Source organism: Pinus tabuliformis, chromosome 9 (genome assembly GCF_031772625.1).
Source record: "Pinus tabuliformis cultivar Carrire ecotype Pingquan chromosome 9, CPIR1, whole genome shotgun sequence".
NCBI classification, from domain to species: domain Eukaryota; kingdom Viridiplantae; phylum Streptophyta; class Pinopsida; order Pinales; family Pinaceae; genus Pinus; species Pinus tabuliformis.
The window spans coordinates 1,525,987,443-1,526,013,862 of NC_142307.1; the positions used below are offsets into that span (position 1 = coordinate 1,525,987,443).

General features: G+C 38.2%; 1 protein-coding gene across 1 annotated transcript in view; it reads right to left on the bottom strand.

Moving 5' to 3' along the window:
- The window catches only part of AUG5 (HAUS augmin-like complex subunit), an 89,746-nt gene that overhangs the window by 22,919 nt on the left and 40,407 nt on the right, over positions 1-26,420 (bottom strand). The window contains exons 5-7 of the mRNA XM_089438317.1: positions 19,720-19,929; positions 11,250-11,435; positions 10,918-11,077 (exon numbers count right to left, since the gene is read on the bottom strand). Of these exons, the coding sequence (XP_089294443.1) occupies positions 10,918-11,077; positions 11,250-11,435; positions 19,720-19,929 (556 nt within the window). The remainder of the gene's footprint in view (positions 1-10,917; positions 11,078-11,249; positions 11,436-19,719; positions 19,930-26,420) is intronic.

The window sequence follows — 26,420 nt, forward strand, 5'->3', positions numbered from 1 at the left end:
TAGACGGCAGCTCGAGCTGCCAGGTAAGTTCTCGAGTCACTTTTTACTTTATTTCTTTATGTATTTATTTTTTTAATATTGTATTTTTTTCTTTTTTAATTTATTTTGATACAACCCTTTTTATAAACAAATAGAAGAAAAAAAAAATTATAAGTATTTTTTAAATACTTTATATATATATATTTGACTTTTTATTTATTTCCAATATATATTGAGTTTTTTTTGGCCAAAGGCCAACTAGCGAATTGGAGACCCCCCAAAAGCTTGTAGCGAAACACTTCAACGACAACGCAATTGACGGATTTCGATGGCCAATGACCTGGATTGGAGAACGAGCTCTGTGCAACGGTGAAGCCGCCAAAGGATCGAACTATTCTGATACCAAAGGAAGCGAACAAAGTTCGTACTTCCCATTAAATAATCCAAAAGCCTTGGAATATAAAGATATCCATGAGGATACAAATATTATATATTAAATGTATGAATGAGAATGATGTTACAATGAGAGTGAGGGGCATGCTTATATATTAGGCAAATGCCTCTTCATGGAGAGTCATGTCCCATTTAGACATGTCTCTTCAACCTAATTACTAATTAACTAATCATTATTACAATTATCCTCATTTATTTATATTTGTATTATTATATATATTTTATTCGTAACAAAGACCTCGTCATGGCACAAAGATCAAGTCAGCCTCAAGATAGCAATTTGTACCCCTCACAAGCCTAAAAATAAGAAGAAATTCGACCTCATTTGCACACTCACTCAAGCAAGTTCGATCTCCTCAAGATAGAAGCTAGAAAAAGACAAAGAAAAAGAAGAAGATCAAGATCGAAGTTTTTGGGCCTCTCTCTCTCTCTTTCATTAGGGTTTCTACAGTTTTTTGGGCTAGACGAAATTATCAAGCTGCATCAAAGTTGTGAAGCTGCAAGGTCGAAGATGTGAAGCTGCAAGATTGAAGTTGTGAAGCTACAAGTTCGAAGTTGTGACCCTGCAAGGTTGAAGTTGTGAAGTTGCAAGGTCGAAGCAACCGCAACAAAAACAATGGTAATCAACAACAGAAAAGATAGTTGATAGCAATTAGCAATAGCTCGAATGCTAGTAATGACAGGTCAGGTTGCTAGATACGACTGTCGCTCGAGTAGTGTTGGTTGTGGTGTAATGTGTAGTCCTGGAAAACAAACAAAGAATTTGTGTTTTATTATATATTGGCGTGTTGTGGTTGGCACTGTAGGACAGTTTTTCGCGGAAACAAGAGTTCGGTGTCATTGCTAGCAGCTACGCATTGGTCAGAAGTGTAATACCGACTGCGTGGAGTCATGTTTTAGTAGGTGCGTGCCACAAAAAAACTTGATAACAACTTCGATGCAGACGACGGCTCGAGCTGCCAGGTAAGTTCTCGGGTCACTTTTTACTTTATTTCTTTATGTATTTATTTTTTTAATATTGCATTTTTTCTTTTTTAATTTATTTTGATACAACCCTTTTTATAGAAGAAAAAAAATTATAAGTTTTTTTTTTAAATATATTTGACTTTTTATTTATTTCCAATATATATTGAGTTTTTTGGGCCAAAGGCCAACTAGCAAATTGGAGAACCCCCAAAAGCTTGTCGCGAAACGCTTCAATGACAATGAAGTTGACAGATTTCGATGGCCAAATACTTGGATCGGAGAACAATATCTGTGCAGCGGTGAAGCCACCAAAGGATCAAACTACTGTGATACTAAATGAAGTGAACAAAGTTCGTACTTCCCGTTAAATACTCCAGAAGCCTTGGAATATAAAGATATCCATGAGGATACAAATATTATATATTAAATGTATGAATGAGAATGATGTTACAATGAGAGTGAGGGGTCTGCTTGTATATTAGGCAGGTGCCTCTTCATGGAGAGTCATGTCCCATTTAGACATGTCTCTTCAACCTAATTACTAATTAACTAATCATTATTACAATTATCCTCATTTATTTTTATTTGTATTATTATATATATTTTATTCGTAACAAAGACCTCATCATGGCACAATGATCAAGTCAGCCTCAAGATAGAAATTTGTACCCCTCACAAGCCTAATAATAAGAAGAAATTCGACCTCATTTGCACACTCACTCAAGCAAATTCGATCTCCTCAAGATAGAAGCTGGAAAAAGACAAAGAAGAAGAAGAAGATCAAGATCGAAGTTATTGGGCCTCTCTCTCTCTCTCTTTCATTAGGGTTTCTACAGTTTTTTGGGCTAGACGAAATTATGAAGTTGCATCGAAGTTGTGAACCTGCAAGGTCGAAGTTGCGAAGTTGCAAGGTCAAAGCTATGAAGTTGCATCTAGAGCTAAAGCTGCTAGGTCGAAGTTGTTGAAGCTGCATCAAGGTCAAAGCTGTGAAGCTGCCAAGGTGAAGTTGTTGAAGCTACTAAGTTGAAGTTGCAGAAATTGTTGTTGGGGTCGAAGTTGCTGAAGCTGCATCAAGGTCGAAGTTGTGAAGCTGCCAAGGTGAAGTTGTTGAAGTTGCTAAGTTGAAGTTGCAAAAATTGTTGTTGGGGTCGAAGTTGCTCGAGAAGTTGTTGGAACATCGAAGTTTGTTGCTGGAAGTTGTCTAAGGAAAAGCCCATCAAGAAGGAAGGATGACTTGGTCTTGGAGGGTCCTAGTCAAGGGTCTTAGGTCTTGGAATTCGTCAATTGAAGTTCTATAAGAAGAGAAGGATTATGGTGGGTTTTCCTCTCTGTTGGAGAGGTTTTGGCCCTAGTTGATCGCCTATATCTTGTGTCCTATTGTCTCATTGTTCTTTATGATTTGGTAGTTGTTTAATGATAGAGAACACTAAAGTAAAAATGCATGACAAGCAGTTGCCAAAGTAAGAGAAATCACCTACACTTGTTGCCCTAGATTTCTCAACATGGTATCAGAGCTTAGGTGACAAATCAAGGAAGGGCAGCTCAATAAGGGACACTCAATCATTCAAGGATTGAAGTTCTAGTAAGGTATCAAGGGCATCAAAACATCAAGAAGATCCTATCATCTCCAAGGCTTTTCAAAGACAAGGACTACATCATCAACTTGAAGAAAGAATCAATACCCTAGTTTGTTCAAGGAAAGAGTCTATACTTGAAGCATTCTTGGGAATCTCGCTCAAATCATCATCACAAGGAAGGAGACCACAAAAGAGCCTACCTCTACTCAAATTGAAGAGATCTACAAATCAATGCATCTTGAAGTCTACTCATCCAAGGAAAGAAAGAATAAAGGAATTGTTGGCATCATCAAAGGATACAAAGTGATCTCCCTCTCTTAGGAGTCAAGAATCACTTTTGAAGGAAAAAATATTCTCCAAGAAGAAATCTTCTTAAAACCATATCATCATTAAATCCAAGAAGCTAGCAGATTGAAGATGAGCATTGATTTGATCCTCAAAGAAAATGAAGTGATGGATCATGTTAAGGGCTCAATCATTAAACCTCCAAAAGAAGATGCTCAAGCACTTGCAAGGAGAATTAATCTCATTAAGAGAAGAACTCTATAAGATGAAGATATCAAAAGAAGAAGGAATAGTCTCATACTTTCTTATGAGGGTAACTTAAACAAGAGATGAACTACAAGAATTGGAAGAGATAATGTCTGACAAAGAGATGACTACCATAGTGCTCAATGCACTACCAGAAGAATGGGGCAACTTCACATCAAGTATCTATGGGAAGAAGGAAGCTACTCCATTCAATGATCTATGGTCACTATGAAAAATTGAAGAAGCCATATTGAAGGCAAAAAGAAAAGAGATGTTTGGGAAATTTGGTCCTCAGAAAAGAAAGAAAAATATGGCAAAGGTTCAATGCTATGGATGTCAAGAATATGGGCACTACAAGAGAGATTGTCCTAAGCTCAAGAATAACAACAATAAAAGAGGAAGGGAAAAAGCCCATATCATTGAAGAAGTGGAGGAAGTTGAAAAGAAGAAATCAAAGAAAGAGGAAGTAAAAGATTTATATTATGATTGAGATAGTCTTCCTCACCTAGTTCTTTCCAAGTTTTTGTCTCAAGTTTTTCTGTTGTAAAATATAGCTACATTGTAGGAATTAGAAGCATGATAGGATGCATCATTGCATCATTGAAGCATACAATTGAAAGCAAGAGCTCATGGCAGTCACCCATAAAAGGATGTAGCTCTTGGTAACCCCATTTGAAGCATAAGTAGTACTTATGAGAAGAAGAAAAGTCATCTAGTATAAATCTCATCATACATCATTCAAGAGGAGCATTTTTTGGATAAGGATGATCAAGATACTCCGTTGGAATCTTCAGTGAAAGGTTCGCCTATTGGAAGAAGCAAGTGTCTCGCCAAGAATTCCACCTTGTTTGGATTCATGGAATGATGGTATGATGTCATAATAAGTGACGCAAGTCAAGGTGTTTGAAGTTCTATAAATCAAGGAAGTTGTTGAAGGAAGAAAATGAGGTATGTATGCATGCTTGTATTTCCTAAAATTAAGTCACGCCACATAGTTGCAGATAACATGGATGAATGCTCTACCTCAAAAGCATGATCAAAAGAAAGGATCTCCTCCTTTGGAAGGATACATGAAGGCATGGTTCACACATTGACTAGATGAGATCAACATAATATGTCCTCATCTAAAGTATGAGGTGGTTGACAAAGTTGAAGGAACTATGATTGAAGTTCCTAGGAAGAACTGTGTGAATAAAGAAAAGAAGAGATCATGCAAAAATAATTGTGTCTACGGAGAAGGCAATCAACATCCAAGGACTAAAAGATTTGGCTATGATATCTTCATGGGAAAGATATGAAGATACTGATAAAGTCGAAACAAACCCTTGACATTGTATATATTTTTGGAGATGTGTCATATATATGTAGGATGTTGATGCAAACAAGGAGATGTCATGATGAAAAGACCATCACAAAGGTAATTTTGATTTAATGTTCATTTTCCATTTTCGAACAATATCTGGATGGGCTAAACGCAGGCCTGCCAAGGGAAGAGGCTCTAGATGTCATCTACAATTGATATTCATGTTATAAGATGAAAGATCCTAAAGGAAACATAACATGAAGAAGGTAGCAAGGCATGAAGGAAGGCCAGATATGGACTAATGGATCACCTTCCGATGAAAGAAGGATGACATCACTGACATGATTCATGAATGAAAGTGATGGATGGTCTATGCCCTACGAAGAAGTCTCAGAAGATGTAAGCTTCATATCAAAGAAGAAATTCATGACATCGAAAGAGGAAGTTCTACAAGTAGCTGGTTGTCCCATGATATCCACCTAGAGAGATGTTAGAAGCAAGTCCCTGGTCAAGAGGGAGCTTGGTCAAATCCCTAGTTAAGAGGGAGCTTGGGTACATTCCCTTTATAGGAATGGGTACATGCCTTCATTGGAATGGGAATATCCTCCCTAATTGAGAGGGAGAGATAGACACATGTCCTTGTCTTCACTTGGGAAGACAGAATGGAGGATTGGGTAAGCATCTGGCATCTGATACTCTTTGAGGATGTGGTAGGGCATCCAAGATAAAAGTAGTCGTAGAGGACCGATATTCTTTGAGGACTGGGAATCCAAGATAAGAATAGTCATAGTGGAACATACTCTGAGAGGACCTGGGTGGGGTATGTTCTGAGAGAGACAATAATGAAGATGTCTATAAATCATTGATCTTGCCAACATTGTGCTCTGATGTTGTTGAGAGATGGAGCGATTAGTCAAGGCTTTGCTATGTCACAATGTTGGATGATATTATGCTAAATGGATGGGTTACCAATCCAACTCCTCTTATGAGGATTCTTCAGATTGAGAATGTCCAAGTACCTTGTATGGATTATGAATACCTCCATAGTTAAGAGGGAGTGTTGAAATATGTAACTAGGTTTGGTCTTCATAACGACATATGTAATCGTGATTTTATGTATTTAATGAAAAGAAAAAAATAAATTTATTATTTGTGTTCTTGAAGAATGGGTTTAATGCTCAAGGGAAATTTTTTTTAGGTCAAGCACCCATTGAGTGCTTCTAGTGTTGAATAAAATGTAACTAGGTTCGGTTTTCATTATGATTTGTAATTATAATATTATGTAAACAAGAAACAAATGATTATTATTCCTTGAATCATGGGTTTCATGAGCAAGATGTGTTTACCATAGGTCAAAGACTTCTTCTTGATGTCTTTAGGATTTATTGTCTTAACATAAGTATTATAGAGAAGTCATAATGGCAAAGATCTATGCTCCAATCAAATGTCACTATCACTCTTGCAGTCAGCTAAAAGAAAACAATGATCTCCTCAATGAAACATCAGCATAGTTGCAGGTTCTCATGTCGGCCTACAAAGCAAACGTTGGTCACTATATATATGGAGTGACTTCACCTAATAAGAAACAAGACTTCAGATTACTCTGAGCATTCAACAAAGAAGTAAGGACGCAATACAGTGAACGTAAAGAGTGACATATATCTCAATCTTAGGGAGCTCTCGGTGAAGTAAGTCTCATCATATATATATCTTAAAGCTCTCGGGTGAAGTCTGTCCCATCATTGTCATCTCAGTGAAGGATTGAAGAACTGTCACAATGCAGTGTCACAACAGTCAAGTAATACATTCATTGTTAAGCGAAGAACTATGGAAGTCGAGGAAGAGAAGAACTATAGAAGCCAAGGATTGTAACTAGACAGCGAAGGTATAAAGAGACTGAAATCTGAAATAGTACAGTGACATGAAGACAGTATGAAGATAGAAGACTGTGATCTGAACGCTGAAGAGTGTCGGGGATAGTGACAAGTATCTTGGAGGTCATCCTGAGTCAAGTAATTTTGTCAAGGTTCTTGGTATTCGTCAATTAAACATCTATAAGAAGAGATTGAAGCGTTTTCCTCTCAAGAGGAGAGGTTTTGCCCTGGCTTAGAGCCTACATCTTGTGTACTTGCATTTTTATTGATCTTCTAGTTTTGATAACCATTTGATGATTGAAGAACACACTAACATAAAGAAGTTAAACTAAGGAGAAGACATCACAAGCAGTGATCAATAGACAATGAAGAATCACTAATATTGAATTTCCCTAGATTCTTCAACATCTAGGTTTGTCATAAAGTTAATTGAGTCATTGTCATGTATTGAAGACCCATTTTGGCATGTTACATTTTGTAAAGAAAAATCTATTAAGTCAAAATAGAGTCAAAAGAACCTCCAAGACGTCATCATGGCACAAAGATCAAGTCAACCTCCATGGAGGGACAAATCGGCCTCAAGATAGTAATTCGTACCCCTCACAATCCTATAAATAAGAAGGAATTCAACCTCATTTGCACACTCACTCAAGCAAGTTTGCTCTCCTCAAGATAGAAGCTGGACAAAGACAAAGAAGAAGAAGAAGATCAAGATTGAAGTTTTTGGGCCTCTCTCTCTCTCTCTCTCTCTCTCTCTCTCTCTCTAGGGTTTCTACAGTTTTCTAGGCTAGACAAAATTTTGAAGCTGTATAGAAGTTGTGAAGTTGCAAGGTTGAAGTTATGAAGCTGCAAGGTCGAAGTTGTGAAGCTGCAAGGTTGACGTTCTGAAGCTGCAAGGTCGAAGCTGTGAAGTTGCCTTTGGATCGAAGTTGTGAAGCTTCAGGGTCGAAGTTGTTGAAGCTGCATAAGGTCGAAGTTGTGAAGCTGCCAGGTCAAAGTTGCTAAAGCTGCTAGGTTGAAGTTGCAGAAATTGTTGCTAGGGTCAAAGTTGCTCGAGAAGTTGTTGGAAGGTCGAATTTTGTTACTGGAAGTTGTCTAAGGAAAAGCTCATCAAGAAAGAAGGATGACTTGGTCTTGTAGGGTCCTAAGTCAAGGGTCATAGGTCTTGGAATTTGTTAATTGAAGTTATATAGAAAGAGAAGGATTCTGGTGGGTTTTCCTTTTAGATGGAGAGGTTTTGGCCCTAGCTGATCGCCTATATCTTGTGTCCTATTGTCTCATTGTTCTTTATAATTTGGTAGTTGGTTGATGATAGAGAACACTAATAATAATAAAGGAAAGAAGAATTTAATCAAGTAAAGTAAAAATGCATCACAAGCAGTTATCAAAGTAAGAGAAATCACCTACACTTGTTGCCCTAGATTTCTCAACATTATGGACTTAGGGGTGGCACTCAACAGAGGAAATGTATATACTAGGGGAATACCAAGAGGAATGGAGACAATATTTGGAAGCTTTATCCAAGGCGCACATCAAGCTAAACAACCAAGACGAAGAACTAATTTGGGCTTCTACGCCTCAGGGTATCTATACCCCCAAAATGGGTTACATCTACTTAATGACTCAGAACCAATTGGAGGCTACAACATGGTGGTGGAGTGTTGTGTGGAAAGCAAAATGCCCACCATTAACATGGTGCATAATGGCAAAAAGGGCCCCTACTTGGGAGGTCATGCAACGAAAGTATGTGATTGGGGACCATGGTGGTGTGTTTTATATAAGGGATCAAATGAGACCTTAGAGCACCTATTTGTAACATGCCCTTTCACCCAACAAGTATGGAAGGAATGCAGGCAGATTCTGGGTGCACAGTGTATATAGAATAGGCCACTCTTTGGAGAATCCTGGCAATCCTGGGTGCAGGATCAAGGAAACAAACCCATTAATGGGCTCCCTCTTATAATCAACTGGGGGATATGGATAGTGAGAAACAGGGAGATATTCCAGGGTATTTCCTCCTTTCTGGGAATAATAGCAGCAGAGAGTATAGCTATCCTTAATCACTTCGCGCAGACTAAATCCCATCAACCTATCAGAATCATCAAAGAGAAGGTTATAGACAAGTCAATGCCATGGGGATACTTTGATGGTGCAGCCCAAGAGGATGGAAACCAAGCAGGAGGGGGCTTTGTGCTTTACCTATCTGAAAGACATTTCTATTGTGTAAAAATTGGCCTTGGAAACAGCACAAATAATTGGGCAGAGTCCATTGCTTGCAGGTCATTGATTGCCTATGCTCTTGAGAAGGGATGTGACAAATTACAAATATTTGGTGATTTCTATGCTGGTGATAGTACAGCAATGCAGAAATATATATTTGGTCATCATTGTGGAGGATATTAGATGATTATGTCTTGACTTTACACACTTCTCTTGCAGGCACATATACAGAGAACATAACAGAGAAGCACACAGGCTTTCTAAGGAGGTGCCTCTTCTGGACTCAGGGACTTGGCAGGTGACAGAGATCCAAGGACAGGAACACTGTGAGTTCTATCACAGACCGTACAATGATATGGCACAGTTCTTTTAAGTTTTGAGGCTTGGGATATGATCTGAGTAATGACAGGTTTTCATTTTTGCTTATTGATAGTTATGCTGAACCGGATATCATCAGACTGTAGCAAGCACTCATAACAGCACTGGAACTTGTGACACTGTTTTTTTAGGGTGACTCTCAGTCAGAGGGTCAGGTTTTTTTACAGGCATATACAGATGTTTTTTTCTATCGTGCGGCAGTATAAGGATCAGAAATCTGCTCTTATGAATAGTTTTTTGTGGTATATTTTGATGTATGGTCTTGACAAACGGTTCTTTTCTGTCATGTTTTCTCGCTGGGATGGGCTTGTAAAGCTCAATCTGTGACAAGAGAGTAGTAAAATATGAGAAATACACTGAATGTAATTTTGCTACGAGTATTAATGAAATTACGTCTTTTTCTTCGAAAAAAATAAGATTCACAAAGTCTCCATTGGAGAAAACCAACAGATTTTTCATTAACAAAATCTCCATTGGAGAAAACCAACAGATTTTTCACCAACTTTTCCACAAAAAGTTAAAAACACATTCAGAAGCTAGTTTATGCTAAAAAGACAAATACAAGGAGTTCACTTTCTCGTATTTGTAGTAGTACAAGGAGTTCGCTCACAGTACCAACAATAGGCAATACAAAAGCAAGAACCTTCAACCACAAACATGTAGGGAATCAAAAATAGCCTACTATATTTTACTTGCTGTACGGATTTTAAGTTCAACGCAATAAAATACAGTGCATGCTGAATATATTCAGAAACAACCTCAAATTGGGAATTTCGATAAAATCATAATTTAAAACATAAAATGACTGAGATGCACAGATATTCAAAAGTAGTGAAGATTTAAATAATTAAAACATGCAAATTCTATACTAGGGTGAATAAAAAGATATGATTCTATTTCCTTATAATAGCAAACAAATTTCAGGGGATTGCCACACAACATAGAATCCAGGCAAACCCCAACCCTGCACAACAAATACCCATTTATCCCTCCTCGTGAGGAAGAGGTGCAGGAAACCCTTGCTTTTTTTGTGAATCTTCTAGATGAAGAGATGAAGGACCAACCGATCTCAAGAATATGGAAGCTATGACATATATAAAAATTGGCCTTCAATTCAAACCTAAGGCACAGAACTTTCTCCTCATTCAAATGCATTTCAGTCACAGCTCTGGAGCTCAGTGGTTTTGGACTCCAAGATTAAGGGCTATTAAGCAGTGTTATAAGGAATTTCAAGTGCTAAGTGAATTTGTCCACCATTTTTCAAGATTTTTCCTACAACAGTCCATTTTCTTCTTCATTGCACAGAAATCATGGTTCTATCATCAAGGGCAACAGAAAGGGATGAATGCCACCACTGAGTTTGTCCCCCTTCTCAGTGTCACTGTGTATTTCCAATTTTAGTTTCTAAATTGAATCGCCATCTATATTTCATTTTTATGTGTAATTCACTAAAGTTTCCTCCCTGTCCGGTTCCCAGGGTCAGCATGTCTCATGTTGGATACTCGAATTTATGTGTCCTTTGTGTCCCATATCACCATTCCTAGTCTTCTTTCTGGAGTTCTCTTAAAAATGATTTCATTTGATTTTCTTTATTTTCAAAAATCCACTAAAATATCCAACTATAAAGACACATTACCGGCATGATACTGTAATGCTGCAGAAATGCGGCAAATGGATGGAATTGCTGAAGGATCCCTTGCACCAGCTCTTGCAGTCAACAACTCTGCATTCTTCTCTGCAGCTGCAACTGCTTCAGGTCCCGTTGACCCACTTACACCCATAGAATCCAAAAGAGCCTAGCTTGATTGAAAGGAAACATCAAGGTATGATTAATACACTAGATAATCAAACAGACTGTCCTAGTGGTAGATAATCTAAACTTCATTTTCAAATATCCGTAAAGTTTTCTCAAAATATATGATGTATTTTAACAATAAGCTAGAGGTAATATTCTAGCTATAAGCCAACCTGTGGAGTGGCTGGTAACATATAAAGCCTGTTATCTGGACTTCTATGAAAAGCAGCTACTTCTTTCTCTATGATATCATGAGCCTCTGAGCCTTTGCTCTGAACTGCTATACAAGCAGGTATGATGGTATTTGATGAGTACTCACGAGCAGCCAGTGGATGCTGTTCCCATGACGCAGCAGCAGCCTGCATGTGCAAAACAGATACAGCCCTGTTAACATTTAAAGTTTGGAGTATGTTTCCCAAAATAAAGATAAACTAGTGCAGTCATATAAATTAAATGACTGATAAATGCCAATAGGCATCAAAACGCTTACCTTATGATATATTTATGATATATCTCACTCTGCCAAAATTTAAAATAAAACTCATAAAAATTAACTAAATTATAACTTTATTCTAAAATATTATTACTATTATTATTATAAAAAGAATTAACATATGAGTTAAACATATATAAATTTACAAAAATTAAAAATAAAAATAACAAGATTCTTAACCATGGAGATTCACCCCCACTTTACCATGGAGATTCCTAAACTGAATATAGACTTTGTTAAAAATATCATGGCTTTCTAATACAATATACTCAAAAAACCATAACTCATGTTAATATGACACATGTTCATAAGATATTTTCTTTAATTAATTAATTTAATAAGGGCAGAAAGGGCATAACTAATTTTGAGATAAATCTCAACCTTTAATATGTGACTACTACTAAGAATATTATATGAAGCTTAAATCCCTGCAATTCACCTAATAATTATTGATCATTAAATTAAAATTCTGGAAACCCTAATACAAAATAGACACGCCTATCAGCATAAAAGTCAAATTTGTACTGACATAGCTAGATTCATTGGCCTGTAAAGTATAAATCCACTCCAATAAACAATTGGAATAAGATGGTCGGTTGCCTCAAGAGGTACCAACGTCCAAAATGAACCTATGCAGTCAGCTAAACAACGTACTTTTTGACATAATGTATTAGAGTATCAATAATAAATAGGCTGCGCTACTGAACAAATAGACCAAGAGTAATATACTCATCCATCTTGAATAGAAAGATGCACAGAATATTTAATTCACCCAATTAAGCTGTCCGTGTTATGTCTAAAAACAAATAAACCCATTCCTATATTGCCTGGTATAACAGTATGGTTACTTCACCATTAAACAAAAACTTAACGGTTAGCCTGACACAGCAGAAGTCCATCACTGCAGACATGACAGTAGGTCACCTCAAATTATGACTAGATAACTGAGGAATAATTGGCTACAGGTTGACTTAAAAGAGGTCTTGCAGTGGCCATATTATCACCTACTAAGTAAAATTGGAACGTAATGTAAAGAACCGTGAGTACCTTGTGATAGTCACACTATGTCTTAGATCATAATATTTATAAGAAAAGGTACAATCCCTCGATCCTACTTTTTTATAGGTAGAGTATCAGGGTTCAATTGGAACAGACGGAGAGACAATATGAGAAGAGGAAGAGAACATAATGATTCATCTGTCTATTCATATAAGGATATGACTTAAGAGACAGGACCATTCTGATGGACACAAGCCTACGTACTAGCTACTAAATATGATAATAGTGATTAGGTATATTACACACCCTCCCATCTGGGAGGGCATTGACCTTGAAGGATAAGAGTATACAATAGTGATTAGATATATTACATGCCCTCCCATCTGGGAAGGCTTTGGCCTTGAAGCACAATAGCAAACAAAGCAAAAAGATCCTCAAAGCTCGGAGCAAAAAAGATGCATTGTTAAGCATCAATCCATCCTAGGTCAACTTTTATCGAAATACCTGTCAATAAGATTCTCAAATCAGACTTTTCTTATTATGACTCCAAGTATGTCTTTGACAAGAATTCATATTGAAATTTCGAATGTAAACAGCGCCACTTTTTCCAGAGTAATGCAGATGTTGGTATGATGATTCATCGGAGCAACAGCACTGCTAATTTGGATTAAGATAAGATTTCATTGTAAAGTGTCTTTCTTTATCTCAATTTTATCATATCTTTGATCGACCTTAAGCACCTTTTCCTTGTCCCATGCTCCTTTTCTTGTTACAGTTCATCATTATCAATTACGACAACTTCCTGAACTAATACATCATCTATAAATCCTGATTCTGTAGATTTTGAGCACAATTTCATTATAAGACCATACAATATTATCATATTTTTATTATTCCAAAACAACAAACAGTTCTTTGTCAAGTTTAAAGAAAAGATAACCGATGTTTTCATCCATATCGAACAAAAAATTACATCAACATCTCATATAGAGGAATCAAGAGACTTTATACTGGACCCTTTTTAAACCATTATAACTAAATACTCCTCCCTTTGTTGTCGTTGGGAGCCACTTCGTTCTTTATTTCAGCAAATTTCAATTGAAGTCCTTGGTATACAATAGTTTCTTCTTTCTTTGATACACAATAGTTTCCACCTTGTATTTTAATATTTCTCTTTTAACTTTATTGAATTTTTTTAATGAAGCTGTATCACCTTTAGCTAAAATAATCCTTTTGATTTGGCATACCTTGACTACCTCAAGGTACATCCCAAAAGGTACCAGAGAAAGTTTGATTCCTGGGCTGTGGCCATTCTCTCTGGCTGGCAACCATTCTTCAGTCCCTTCCTTTAATCAGAAGGGAATGGAACGCATATGAAGGGCAATGGCAAAATGTAGAGATCAAATGAAGGGACTGAAGAATGGCTATGATCCAGAGAGAATGGCAACAGTCCAGTGCAAGCCAAGATCAATTGCATTAGCTGAGACTTGTGTGAGAAGTAGAATGCTTTCTCAAGAGAGACAGATTGCTTTGTAATATATTCAATTGCTCCAAGACAATCAATAAAATAGCGACATCAAGCACGCGGGTTTTCCCTGTTGGGTTTCCTAAGAAAAGTGTGTCAATTGTGTGTTGTGCTTTTATTTTGTTGCTTATAAGTTGTTAAGAGGCTTTGTATCATGGTGAAAGTTAACTAGTTTCAGTTATTAGTTATTCATCTAAGCAGTGGTAGAGTTTTCATGGAAATTTAACATGGTATCAAACATAGGTTCGATCCTATGACCTGTGGGTTATGGGCCCACCACACTTCCGTTGCGCTAGAGTTTGAAGAGCAGAGCAAAGTAGTTCTTTGGATAACAGTATGGCATTCCTAGGACTAAAGTCAGATCACAGTTTAGAGGGAGCCTCCAATTTCTATGCATGGAAGGAGCAGATATCAGTGGTGTTGGAAGATAATGGGGTGCTTGCTTTTATTTTGTTGCTTATAAGTTGTTAAGAGGCTTTGTATCATGGTGAAAGTTAACTAGTTTCAGTTATTAGTTATTCATCTAAGCAGTTGTAGAGTTTTCATGGAAATTTAACATGGTATCAAAGATAGGTTCAATCCTGTGACCTGTGGGTTATGGGCCCACCACACTTCCGTTGTGCTAGAGTTTGAAGAGCAGAGCAAAGTAGTTCTTTGGATAACAGTATGGCGTTCCTAGGACTAAGGTCAGATCACAGTTTAGAGGGAGCCTCGAATTTCTATGCATGGAAGGAGCAGATATCAGTGGTGTTGGAAGATAATGGGGTGCTAGAGTTTGTGAAGCAGCAAAAAGTGACACCTATAGATGCCCAACAGTTGGCCCAGCATAACAAGAATGACATCAAGGCAAGGAAGATCATTCTTGAGGGAATCAAAGACCATATTATCCCTCGTCTCCATGAGAAGAAGACAACATATGAGATGTTTAAATCCATCCTAGATTTGTATCACAGTTCCAGTGATGCTAGAAAGCTGGCTCTCAAAGAGAAACTATGAAGTATCTAGATGAGCAAAGGAGAGCCCATAATCACATAGCTGTCAAAGTTCACTTAGGTTCGTGATGAGGAAGGTGTTGTGGGCGAGACAATCGCAGAAAAAGACCTAGTGAGTCTGGAGCTTCTAGAACTCCATAAGTCTTGGTATAGTTTCCAAGATGCAGTAAATGGTAGAGAGAATATTCCCAGTTGGAAAGGTTGTGGAGTGATTGTGTTCAAGAAGAAATCTAGAGAGGAACCAGAGCTGGTAGAGAAGCTCCAGCAAAGGAGGAAGAGAACTTTGCCCTAGCAAGCAAAGGTAGCAGAGCCAAAGGCAAGAAGGGCCAAGGAGAGGTCGAGTCCAATCAGAAGGACGATAAGAACAAGAAGGATCTGAGCAAGATCAAGTGCTTCCATTGTTATGAGTTCAAACGCTATGCCACTAAGTGTCCTAATCGGGAGGAGTCCAGTAAGGATTATGTAGCTGCATCAACAGAGGTAGATGTGTTTTTTGCCCAGTTCAAGAAATATTTCCCATTGATAGCTTGTATGGAAAACTCAGCAGACAACAGTGTATGGTATATTGATTCAGGAGCATCCTTCCACGTGACTGAGAACAAGATGTATTTCAGCCACATGAAAGAGAAGGACCTACAGTTTCAGATTGAGCTAGGAAATGGAATGTATACAACTAGAGGAGTTGGTACTATTAGTTTTCAGAGGGAGTCGGGTAGTCATCTCCATCTCATAAATGCCCTCTATGTTCTAGGCCTGAAGCAAAATCTTGCTCCAGTAGCTACCCTTGAGAACAAGGGTTATGATGTCATCTTCAGCAGAGGTAAGCCTTACCTCCAACACTTAGCTTCTAGATGTAAAAAGCAGATAGGTGTGAAGATGAAGAATCTCTACAAGTTCCAAGTAGAGACAGGCACGGCCTTGAGCAGCAATGCACGAAGTGTGCAAAGTAGAGAAGTGATGGTTTAGGAGAGCGAAGCTCTGAGGGAGTCCTTAGAGCAAGAGCAGGTTAGAATACCTGAGAAGAAGCTACTCAAGATGGAGCCTTAGCCAGTATCTCAGTTTGAATCTCTGCTAGTTGGCAATTGGGCCGACGAGCAGGGTGATGAGGAGCAAAGCCCAGGGCGAGTGGAGGCAGCCGCCACTCAGTCAGTGACTCCCAGTATAGAAAGAGTTTGATCCAAGTGGGTAGAGGAGTTGTTTACTAGTACCACCTTCAAGCAGAGTAAACAACCATCGAGATACACAGGGTACATGGCACTTATGACTAAGGTGATAGATTCGCAGAGCATGGTTAGAAAGAACAAGGCTTCAAATCTGATTCCACAAGAGAAAGCAGGAAAGTCATCTAGTTCAGAGGGAGCAACCACAGCAATGGAGAATGTGGTAGCGTTGAAGACAGATCCATGAGGATGAGGTTCTTCCAGAAGTACCTTCCTCGCTAAGAGGGAGTTGTTGAAAATGTAAAGAGCAAGGTCTTCTCTCTTGTGCCATAGCCAGTGAAGGCCTCAAATTGTCCTCATGAGTTGGACTTCTATTTCCAGTTTATGGAAATAATCATCAAGAGTTCATGCGTAGTGTTGGAGGTCCAGTTAAGTGGAAGTCTTCATTAGTTTGGCTACAAGATTGGTTAGCAATTAGCAATTCATTTAAAGCGAGTTAGTGTTCAGTCTTGATTGAAGGAAGAGCGAGTTAGATATCCAGTGTTGATTGGACAAAACACGAGTTAACAACTCCAATGATAATTGGAAGGAGAGCGAGTAACACTCTTAGTTAACTCACTATCACAATTCAAGTTCTAAATTTGAACTAGCCTAATTTAGCATGGATCGAATCTATAAAGGAAGGATGAAGGCACAAGTAAATTCAATTGTTTTGTGCACGAAGACAACACAGAGCTCACGAGTTAGAGAGAGAGAGAGTGCAAGAGCCTTAATTATGGAGCGCAGGATTGAATCTATAAAGGAAGGACGAACGCACAAGTAAATTTAATTGTTTTGTGCACGAAGGATTATGACAAGACAAAGCTCACAAGTTAGTGAGAGAGAGAGAGAGAGCATTAATTGTGGAGCGCAGGATCGAATCTATAAAGGAAGGACAAAGACACAAGTAAATTCAATTGTTTTGTGCACGAAGGATTGTGACAAGACAGTGCTCACAAGTTAGAGAGACCGAGAGAGAGAGCCTTAATTATGGAGCGCATGAATTGTATCCTAAAGAATAGGAGCACAAGTGCGCTATAATTTAGGGGCATTGATTGTACGCAAGTGTGGAGTTAGGGTGTCCTAAAAATTAGGAGCTCAAATGTGTTAAGATTTAAGAAATGGGACCAAAAGTGTTGGAAAACACGGTAGCCATGGTCAGTATTTTCATCTTGAAAAAGAAATGGAAATTAGAATTTTTAGATTTGCCTCCAAATTTATTAGGTCAGTTGGGCCCGTAAGAGGCACCCATTCAACCCCCACCTGAAGGTTATATAAAGGAGATCATTTCTCCTCATTTGCACATATCAACTTGGTCTCATGCATCTTTGATCCAGCGAAATTACAGGAGGGCCAAAATTTCTAGAGCTTGGATTCAACTATGGATATTGTTATTCACTTTTGTGATTGCCAATGGTTGCTCTGGAGAGAAACCATTGTTGAAGTCTATTATTGTCTATTGATAGCTATTGATGTTTACTTCTGAGAGAAGCCCCGACTGAAGCTAGATGAACAACTGAATGTTGTTTCTTGAAATATTTGAGATCCACCATGGCTACATTTCTGATGATGCCCTCGTTGTTGATGTTTATGTGAAGAAACTAGGATGACTGAGAATCCCCTTGAATATGACGAACCATCTCCTATAGGTTGTGTGTCGTGAGACCTTGTGGTCTGGGAGATGTATTATTGATTCCTTCTATAGGTTGTATCGTGAGACCTTGCGGTCCAGGAGATGTATTGTTGATTCCTCCTGTAGTTTGTGTGTCATGAGACCTTATGGTCCGAGAGATGTATTGTTGGTTCCTCCCATAGGCTATGTGTTGTGAGACCACATGATCGAGGAGATAATTTGAGATGGATGTTATGTGTCTTGCCTTATGATGAGACTGATGATCTTTCCCTTAAGTTGTGCGTTGTGAGACCGATGATTGGTCAGGGAGATTGATCTTGACAGAGTGAGAGATTTGTATTTGTGATCTCTTCCTTAGGTTGTGGGCTATGAGACCTATGATTGGCCAGGAAGATTGATCTTGAGAGAGAAAATAAAAAGTACCTCCTTGGCTAAGAGGTAGTGTTGGAAAATATAATAGCCATGGTCGGTATTTTCATCTTGAAAAAGAAATGGAAATTTCAATTTTTAAATTTGCCTCCAAATTTATCCTAAGAAACACCCATTCGACCCCCACTTGAAGGCTATATAAAGGATATCATTTCTCCTTATTTGCACATATCAACTTGGTCTCATGCATCTCAGATTAGCGAAATTACATGTGGGCCGAAATTTGAGGATCAGGCCGAAATTTCAGGAGTCCGAAATTCTAGGGAGGGCCAAAATTTCAGTGACTTTGATTTTGAGATGTCACTTGATCATGATTTTGGTTAACTGGTTTGGCTATTATTCTGCTATTTGTTATTTATGACGTATTGATAAATCTGTAAACTCATAGGGAAAAACTTAGACTGGGTTTTGCCTTGGCGGTGTGCCTAATTTTTTGTCTCTCTTTTTGTCTCTTTGTGCCTAAATGATATTGAATTTAATGCCATGTGAAAGTAATGTTTATATTGATCATTGAAGTAGTTATCAGGGGAAGAAAAAAAACTTAATTCTAGCAGGTGCCCTAGAAAATCAACAAAAAATGTGGTAGAGAATAGGAGATTTGCGCCAGGATTAAAAAGGCCAAGTGCACAAGGAGGAGCAGAATTGAAGCAAGACAGTAGGGTTTGCAGAGCAAGTCAAGGAGGCAGCAGAGGATCAATTTTGTGCAGGATCCGAGATCAAGGCAGGCCAAGTTAAATTGTATTAGCTTAGATTTGTGTGAAAAGCAAAACACTTTCTCAAGAGAGACAGATTGCTTTGTAATAGATTCAATTGCTCCAAGACAATCAAAAAAATAGCCAAATCACGCAGGCAGGTTTTCCCTGTTGGGTTTCCTGAGAAAAGTGTGTCAATTGTGTGATGTGTTTTTATCTGTGTTTTTATTCTGCTGCTTATAAGTTGTTAAGAAACTTTGTATCTTGGTGAAATTTAACTAGTTTCAGTTATCAGTTATTCATCTAAGTAGTTGCAGAGTTTTAATGAAAATTTAACATTATAATAACATATTTTAGAAGAGGGTACGTTACAAAAATCCAAATCACAGAATACATGAACCGAGTGCAAATCAGGAGCATGTCTACAATGTAAATATAAATTCTGAATTATATATTAATTCGGAAGCTCCGACACTATAAAATTGGGAAAACAGTGAAACAAATAAGCAAAATTCAGAACAATTATAGATGCTAAAATATATTTTTTAAACAATAAAAATTTATCTTTTTAATTGAGAATGCAATAAAATCTAAGGAAAAAGTTCATAAATTGCTCAACCAAGATTATCTATTGAAAAAATGCAACATACATTTACATACATATATATAAGAAGACCATACCAGATTGGCACGAACAAGAGCAGTATACACTGATTCTAATTCTGTCCTGCGAGCATCAAACTCTTCAATTTTTTTCCATTTCTTTCGCAAGGCATCCTCTGCTTCTTTCCACTCCGCACACATTTTCTTCAGCCGCTGCAATTCTGATGTCAATGTGTTCACACTTGCTCTCAACCCTGCCAGCTCCCTTTCCTTTGATAATACATCTAGCTATAAGCAAAAAAATAAAGAACAGGGACCGTCAATGTTTCTGCTAAAGATATGTTATCACCACAAACAAATGAGAGACGATGTCGTTTAAACTACTGGTATTTTACACTAACAGTTTTGGCAGAGAATCAAAGCAAATAGATGCATCATAACAACCCATTTCTTATTTTCAATAGGTTCCTTAATTTTTCTGACCTAAGTATTATAAATAATAAGCTGTTCACCATATTGATCTTGTAACTTTTACCCAAAAGTAAATGTCTGCAATAGTAACAAAAGAAAAAGTAAAAGTACTTTTGCAAACAGATTATTGATGACAGTGCAAAACACTTAACCTCTTGGCCTTGCAAGCAATAGTGCTTCTTTCCAGGAATGTAAATTTTGAAGAATGTGTTGGCAGAGAATCAAAGCAAATTTTGAAGAATGTGTTCGTATTTTACACCAACAGTTTTGGCAGAGAATCAAAGCAAATAGATGCATCATAACAACCCATTTCTTATTCTCAAGAAGAATGTGTTGGCAGAGAATCAAAAGCAATTTTTGAAGAATATGTTGGTATTTTACACTAACAGTTATGGCAGAGAAGCATAGCAAATAAATGCATCATAACAACCCATTTCTTGGCCTTGCAAGCAATAGTGCTTCTTTCCAGGAGTGCAAATTTTGAAGAATGTGTTGGCAGAGAATCAAAGCAACTTTTGAAGAATGTGTTGGTATTTTACACTAACAGTTTTGGCAGAGAATCAAAGCAAATAGATGCATTATAACAACCCATTTCTTATTTTCAATACGTTCCTTAATTTTTCGGCCCCAAGTATTATAAATAATAAGCTGTTCACCATATTGATCTTGTAACTTTTACCCAAAAGTAAATGTCTGCAATAGTAACAAAAGAAAAAAGTAAAAATACTTTTGCAAACAACAGATTATGGATAACAGTGCAAAAAACTTAACCTCTTGGCCTTGCAAGCAATAGTTCTTCTTTCCAGGAGTGCAAATTTTGAAGAATGTGTTGTGTAACACCTACCTCGTCTTTATTATGTATTAGACCCTCTGCATTAGACTATGTGTGTAGTATCATGATTTTGTAATAATGTTCTAGTCGTTTAAACTATTGGTATTTTACACTAATAGTTTTGGCACAGAATCAAAGACAACCTGTCTTATTTTCAATAGGTTCCTTAATTTTTCTGCCCTAAGTATTATAAATAATAAGCTGTTCACAATATTGATCTTGTCACTTTTACCCAAAAGTAAATATCTGCAATAGTAACAAAAGAAAAAGTAGAAATACTTTTGCAAACAACAGATTATTGATAACAGTGCAAAACACTTAACTCTTGGCCTTGCAAGCAATAGTGCTTCTTTCCAGGAGTGCAAATTTTGAAGAATTAGACTCTCTGCATTAGACTATGCACGTAGTCTCATGATTTTGTAATAATGTTCTAGTCTTAAAGGTATTTATGGTCTCATATTTCAATATTTGTAAAAAGCCACTTTCATGTAACAAGGACATGATCACTTTTATCAGTTAGGGTCTCTCTCCATTTTTGTATAAATAGGGGTCTCCCCCTCTTTCATTTGTTTCTCTTATTGCTTAACAGCAAATTATACAATTAATATACCATTTGTTTCATGTGCAGTGTGCCCAACCTTTTGCTAGATGCTCTTTCAAGCTTTCTTAAATTGTGCAGTGTGGGTAGCACTTTGGATGATCAAAAATTCAAAATATGGAATAGTTGTATATAGTAATTGTAGTGTTAAAGACTCTTTTGCTGGATAAAAATGAATATAGGAAAATTGTTTATCTATTGATGGTTTTGTATAAATTTGGTTCTTGTTTGCAGGAACAAAGGACTGCATAGCATACATCATATAATATTGTTTGAAGACAGTCTTTTATCTAAGCTTTAATTGAATTCAAGTTCTGAATGCTCTCATTTGTTTCTCATCACTTCAACGAACAATACAGTAAACAGGCTGTGCCCTTCATCAATACCATTCAGATCTGCCTTTCCAATCCATTTGTGTGTGCAGTGTGCCCAACCTTTTGTTATATGTTATTTTTAGCTTCCACAAATTGTGCATTGTGGCTAGCCTTTGGATGATCAAAAATTCAAAATATGGAATTCTTACATCTATTGGTGGTACCGTCAGACTTTTTAGCTGGATAAGGCTGCTTTAAGGAAAACAATTTCTCTATTGACATTTGTTAAAATTGGCAACTAGGGCCACACTCCATGTGTCCATGTGGGTCATCTTATTTATGGCAGCTGATATTTTTCTTGGATCCCTCTCATCGAGAGGTGTAGGATTGATCTAAAGATCATCCGATTCCGATAAGTATTCATGGAGTTATGAATTTATTTGTGTTATAAGACAATTCGTCAAGGTCGGCCAGCAACCAAATAAACCCCACATGTGCTCAACGTTTTAGTACAAATAGAGGTGGCCTTCAAGTCATTTCAACACACTTGGGACTGCCGGAAAAGCAGGAACTGCCAGAAAAGCCGGAAATGCCAGAACTACTGGAAAAGCCAAAACTGCCGGAAATGCCGGAAAAGAAGGATTTTCCGAAACTGCCGGAAAAGAAGGATTTTCCAAAACTGCCAGAAAAGCCGGAAGTGCTGGAAAAGACGAAACTGCTGGAAGATCCAGAAATGCCAGAAAAGCTGGAAATGTCGAAAAAGCTGGAACTGCGAAAAAAATCGAAAAACCCAAAAAATCCGGAAATGCCAGAACTGCCAGAAAATCCAAAACTGCCGGAAAAACCGGAACTACTGGAACTGCCGGGATTGCCTGGAACAACCAGAATTGCCGGAAAGAAACTGCCGAAACAGCCAGAACATCTGTCTCTGAAGGAGAGCAACATTAAGGGACAGCTAACTAACATTGGAACAGTTGTATGGTACTTAGCAGCAAATACACCAAGCATGCAATGTTATAGCTAGCATGCAAGGGACAACAAGCATGCTAAGGACAACAAGCAAGCAAGGTGCAGCCAACACATAGGTCAGAATGGAAACATGGTGCAGCAATGGCACATAATGCAGTACAGTGATGGGTACAGTCATGATTAATGAAGCGTGATGAGATGCAGCGTAGTCAAAATATGGGATGATGGGTGCAGCATGGTGCATCGCGGTGAGGTGCAGCATGATGACGAAATGCAACACAACTAATGTTTTTAAAACCGGAACCGGTGACCGGACCGGTCCACCTAATGAACCGGTTTACCGACCGGAACCGGTCTAACCGGGACTGGTTTGGTCTAAACAAACCGGTTTTAGAAAAATACATTAAATAATTATTTTTTAATGAAAAAAACTATTTTTAAGATTTAAAACCATGATTCCAAGCCAATAGAGACAAAATATGCAAAGATTGCTCATTTATATACCATGTAAAGGTCAATATATCAAAATGGCACCGAGTGCAATACATATCATCGACAAAATACATAAGCAATGAGGCTCTAAATGGCCTCTAGAGTGCAAAAACAAAGCCTACAAACTATGGGGCCAGTGGCCTACTACAAGACTTCAGTCTAGACTCTACATATATGATAATAGTAAATACTATAATAGTGATCAACATTATCACTTGAAGTTGAAACTTCTCATGAGTCTCAGTCATCATGATCAAACTCAGTTGGTTGAGTCTCGACTCCCAAAATTTGCAGTCACAAACTTCTCTATTGGTTCAGTGACTTGAGTCTCCAACTTCTGAAGGTATTCTGCCCTAATATGCCCTATTATTTCATTTGGTGCTCCACATGGCTTTACATGGCCTCCTATCCCAGCCAAGTGTTGCTTGAACCTGTTAATACCCCCTCCTTGAATGGATTTTTGGCAATATTTGCAGATCATTTTGCCATCAATCATATCACAATGAGCCCATGCAGTATCTCTGGCTTTTGGAGGCATGATGACTCCCTGGATGGTAGATCATAGAAGTGAGAAGTTTATAACACATAAAAAAAAATTAATTCATGGACAACAGTCAAATAAGGAATTTTCAAGTGCAAATCCTTACCTGGAAATGCAAACAAGCTTCCTTAGCCTCCTCTTGAAGATGGCAACTCCACTGATAGCTACACACTATCTCCAAAATAGCTCCAACTCCAACTCCAAGATGACTACTTCAGCAAAAACTCAACACTCTCCAAGCTCACAAACAAACTCACAAACACTCACAAACACTCCAAATCAGTTGTGTGAGACAAACGAGAGTGAGAGGGGCCTCTTATAGCTTGGAGAGGGTGTTTTTGGACGGAAAACACCCTTAGTTCCCCCCCAAAACCCCAAAACCACAGTTAGAAATCCGCTTTTTGCAAGTTATGGTGGGCATGCCTAAAACCGGCCGGTTTAGGACGGAACCGGCCGGTTTGATACAAACTGGCCGATTCCGTCCTAAACCGGCCGGTTTTCACCGGTTAGGGCCAAAAATTGGAGAAACTGCCTTCCAAACCGGGTTTTTTGGCCAGTTCGGACCGGCCAGCTTGCTAACCGGCCGGTTTGACCAGTAACCGGTTTTTGAAAACGGTTTTTAAAACACTGAACACAACGATAGGTGAAGGAGTCACCTTGGAGAATTAGTTGAAGCAGCATGTCTTCAACTGCTCTCATGTATCATCTTCTTAGAGATGATCTATGCTCTTATCTAGATAAGTCAAAGTGTTGACTTCTGTTGTAAACATAATATCTCTCTCTCTCTCTCTGCTGAACTATTGAAAAACATATAAGAAGAATTGATCAACGGTTTCCCCACATTGGAGTTTGTCCCTGGCTAGCGCCACATCTTGTGTCCTCTTGTCTCGACTTGTCTTATGCGTTTATGCTTATGTTCTATCTGCAGTTTACTTTAATGCTGATGTGATTGCTAATCTAGAAAAGATATGGAGCTAACTGTGAAAATTGAAATAAATTGCTCTAAGCATAGAACATACCTAAATTTAACATGGTATCGAAGCTGAGGTGAAGACAATGCCCAAGCAAGAGTGAAAGAGCAATCACCGAAGACAGTTGGGAAAGGACAAAAGGATCAGTGGATTCCTCATCCCTCTTCAAATTCACCAAGGGTGAAGTCGAAGTAGAGAATATTATCAGAATGCCGCGGCGGAATATGGCCTACCTAAAGATCACTTCATTGGAAGACTGGATCTAAGGGTGGAAGGAAAGGCAAATAACTAGTTCGGCCATTATGCGAAGGAGTGTCCGAATGGCAAGGACACATCACTTGATGATGATAACAGTCTGGGACTCATGGGAAGTACCTCTCATCTGATCAATGAGTAGGGAAATGAGGATAGGGACCATAGTAGTACTATCGAAGGACACATCATTGTATCTACCGTACTCCCTATGCTAGGATGACCTCCATTGATGTGGAATCAATGAAACTAATCTAGTATCAGTATGAGTGGTTTGAGACACTCTCTTGTGACATTGCTTTGGAATCAATGAAACTGATCTGGGATTAGTATGAGTGGTTTGAGACACTCTCTTGTGATATTGATCTGGATCAATAAAACTGACTTCAGGTCAGGAAGAGTAATGTGACACACTCTCTTCAGATGAAACTGACTTCGGGTCAGTAAATAATGGTATGAGACATTCTCGATCAATTTTTCTTCTTCATGGTTCAGCAGAGCAGAGCTTAGCAGATCAAATCAGAGAAGAGAGAGATCAACAAATCAGAGCAGAGCAGTACAGGGCACTGATGGCAGAGATAGTACAGTCAGACATATGGATCAACGGATGGAGTTCTCCCTAGTTGAGATGGAGTGTTAAAATTGGCAACTAGGGCCAAAATCCATGTGGGTCATCTTATTTATGGCAGCTGATATTTTTCTTGGATCCCTCTCATCGAAAAGTGTAGGATTGATCTAAAGATCATCTGATTCCAATAAGTATTCATGGAGTTATGAATTTATTTGCATTATAAGACAATTCGTCAAGGTCGGCCAGCAACCAAATAAACCCCACATGTGCTCAACGTTTTAGTATAAATAGAGGTGGTCTTCAAGTCATTTCAACACACTTGGGATCTCTTCCTCTCTCTACTTGTCTTTGGGTCTTAGTAGAAGGAGAGATCCTAAGGAATAACGTTGCCCTGATCTAGGGGGCAGAAAGCTGGAACTACCAAAAAAGCCGGAAACGCCGGAACTACCGGAAAAGCCAAAAAAGCCGGAAAAGCTGGAACTGCCAGAACTGTCGGAAAAGCCAAAATTGCCGAAAAAGACGAAACTGCCAAAAAAGCCAGAAAATGTCGGAACTGCCGAAAAAGCTGGAATTTCCAAAAAGGCTGGAACTGTCGAAACTGCTAGAAAAGGCAAAACTGCTAGATAAGCCAGAACAGCCGGGAACAACAGGAATTGCCGAGAACTACTGGAACTGCCGAGAACTACCGAAACAGCCAGAGCATCTGTCTCTGAAGGAGAGCAGCGTGCAAGGGACAGCTAACTAACATTGGAAGAGTTGTATGGTACT